The following is a 2,500-nucleotide window of genomic DNA, read 5'->3' on the forward strand; positions in this document are numbered from 1 at the left end:
ACACACTATAGCACAGAGACTGCTCTCGTTAAAGGACTGGACAGACACACTATAGCACAGAGACTGCTCTCGTTAAAGGACTGGACAGACACACTATAGCACAGAGACTGCTCTCGTTAAAGGACTGGACAGACACACTATAGCACAGAGACTACCCTCGTTAAGGGACTGGACAGACACATTATTTTTCTCACTATATTAGATAAGCTTCTGCTGCTGCTAATAATAATAATAATAATAATAATAATAAAATAAAATAAAATAATAATAATAACAATAATAATAATAATAATAACAATAATAACAATAATGATATATTATTATTAATAATATTATTGTTATTGTTATTGTTGTTGTTATTATTATTATTATTATTATTATTACATCCTGGCGATAGTATTCATAAATCATAGTATCAGCTCCCATTGTGATTCTGATTCATAGCTGTATATTACTTAAACTAGAAAAAGTTTCTCAGTTCTTTGAGATAGAAGACTGTTGTTGTTGTTGTTGTTGTTGTTGTTGTTGTTGTTGCCTTAAGGAGATCAGAGACTGGATGAGTTACAGTTTCCTCCTGAGATGACAGAGGTTCTGTTACTTGGTCCTAAGGCAACTGGAGGAGAGTTATCTGGTTATCTGTTACTTGGTCCAAAGGCAACTGGAGGAGAGTTATCTGGTTATCTGTTACTTGGTCCTAAGGCAACTGGAGGAGAGTTATCTGGTTATCTGTTACGTGGTCCTAAGGCAACTGGAGGAGAGTTATCTGGTTATCTGTTACTTGGTCCTAAGGCAACTGGAGGAGAGTTATCTGGTTATCTGTTACTTGGTCCTAAGGCAACTGGAGGAGAGTTGTCTGGTTATCTGTTACTTGGTCCTAAGGCAACTGGAGGAGAGTTGTCTGGTTATCTGTCGAATCTCTGGTTTGTCTGTTTACCTGGCACAGCAGACAACAGCTTGGGTGTTATCACTTGGATCTTTCATCTGATGCTCACATCAGAATCATGTCTGGACTGGACATCTTCCACTGAAGAAGCATCCTCAGGAAACTGCTCTTTTCTCGAGATGTGGAAAACTAGTCCGTGCCATTACTAGGTTGAGAATGGACTACGGGACACACTGTTAATGTTTGATTCTTGGGCAGAAACATACCCCTTTAGTCAAGCCTACAGCTACATGTGCTAGGGCTGGGTGTTCTTCACCAGTTAACCCTATAGTCAAAGGAGCAGAGCTGGACTGGGACCAGTGTCCCAGTGCACACTGATCAGTGCATATCTCTGAGATGTAGAAATATCTGACCCAGTGCCATGACCCCCAAAAAAATTACACATCGACACACACGCGTACATATTGTTACATCTACATAAAAGAAATCTCTATTTGGGACTAATTGGTGTATGTGTGTGTGTGTGTGTGTGTGTGTGTGTGTGTGTGTGTGTATGTGTGTGTTCTTTTTACCTCATTGTCTCTGTCTTTCTCGAGGAAGTGTCGGGCTACATGGCTGGGTAGAATGTTCCGGAGCATGTTTTCATTGTGTTCCCTCAGCTCTCTCATTTCGTTAATCTCCTCTTTGGCCTGGACACGCCACAGGAAATCCAAACGCGCTGTATACTCCAACTGACACACAGAGAGAGAGAGAGAGAGAGAGAGAGAGAGAGAGAGAAGCACAACAAAAAATAAACCACTTTCAGTTTTACCACTAACAACATTTTATAGAAACTTGTCTAAACCTCTGAGGACCTGGTCACCAGTCCACAAAATAAACCTCAAAATTATTCAGATTTTACTGAATCCTCCAGTTCCCATTCACAGAAACCCTCACACACACACACACACACACACGCACACACACACGCGCACACACACGCACACACAAACACACCACACACACACACACGCATCAGACCAGTCTTTCAACACACAGCATGTAATCAACCATCAAACATGCTGTCCTTAACAAGCCTGGGAAAACAACTGTTCCCAAATGAACAGTTTCCTCACACTGATTACCATAAACTGAGACACAGGTTTTAATTGGTGCCATTTGGCCAAGGAGAAGAGAGATAAGAGGAAGCTTGACATTATTGATATTACAAAATTGAAAATTAATTTGCCAACAGTTATGAAACATGTTATGCTGTTAAAAATGAGCATGGGGCCTCCATGAGTGCAGTGTGTAATTAGACTGAATGAAACTTTGTGTATTTTAATTAAAAGAGTGTTGAGGGTTAGTTACGCCTGATGAAGTAAAGTCATCTCTTCTGTCTGTGCCTCAGTCCAATCAAGTACAGCTACATGTCACAGAGAGACAGACAGACAGACAGACATGCAGACAGACAGGCAGACAGACAGGCAGACAGACAGGCAGGCAGGCAGGCAGGCAACAGGCAGGCAGACAGATAGACAGACAAAAAAGGTGAAAACATGAACAGACAAATGAATGGAGAGATGGATGGAAATGTGGGCAGACAGACAGACAGACAGACAGACAGACAGGCAGGCA

General features: G+C 41.3%; 1 protein-coding gene across 1 annotated transcript in view; it reads right to left on the minus strand.

The window, feature by feature from the left end:
* The window catches only part of adcy8 (adenylate cyclase 8 (brain)), a 49,698-nt gene that overhangs the window by 11,675 nt on the left and 35,523 nt on the right, over positions 1 to 2,500 (minus strand). The window contains exon 14 of the mRNA XM_030775514.1: positions 1,456 to 1,614. Coding sequence (XP_030631374.1) covers positions 1,456 to 1,614 — 159 coding nt within the window. The remainder of the gene's footprint in view (positions 1 to 1,455; positions 1,615 to 2,500) is intronic.

The sequence above is a fragment of the Chanos chanos genome, chromosome 5 (genome assembly GCF_902362185.1).
Source record: "Chanos chanos chromosome 5, fChaCha1.1, whole genome shotgun sequence".
In the NCBI taxonomy this organism is placed as follows: domain Eukaryota; kingdom Metazoa; phylum Chordata; class Actinopteri; order Gonorynchiformes; family Chanidae; genus Chanos; species Chanos chanos.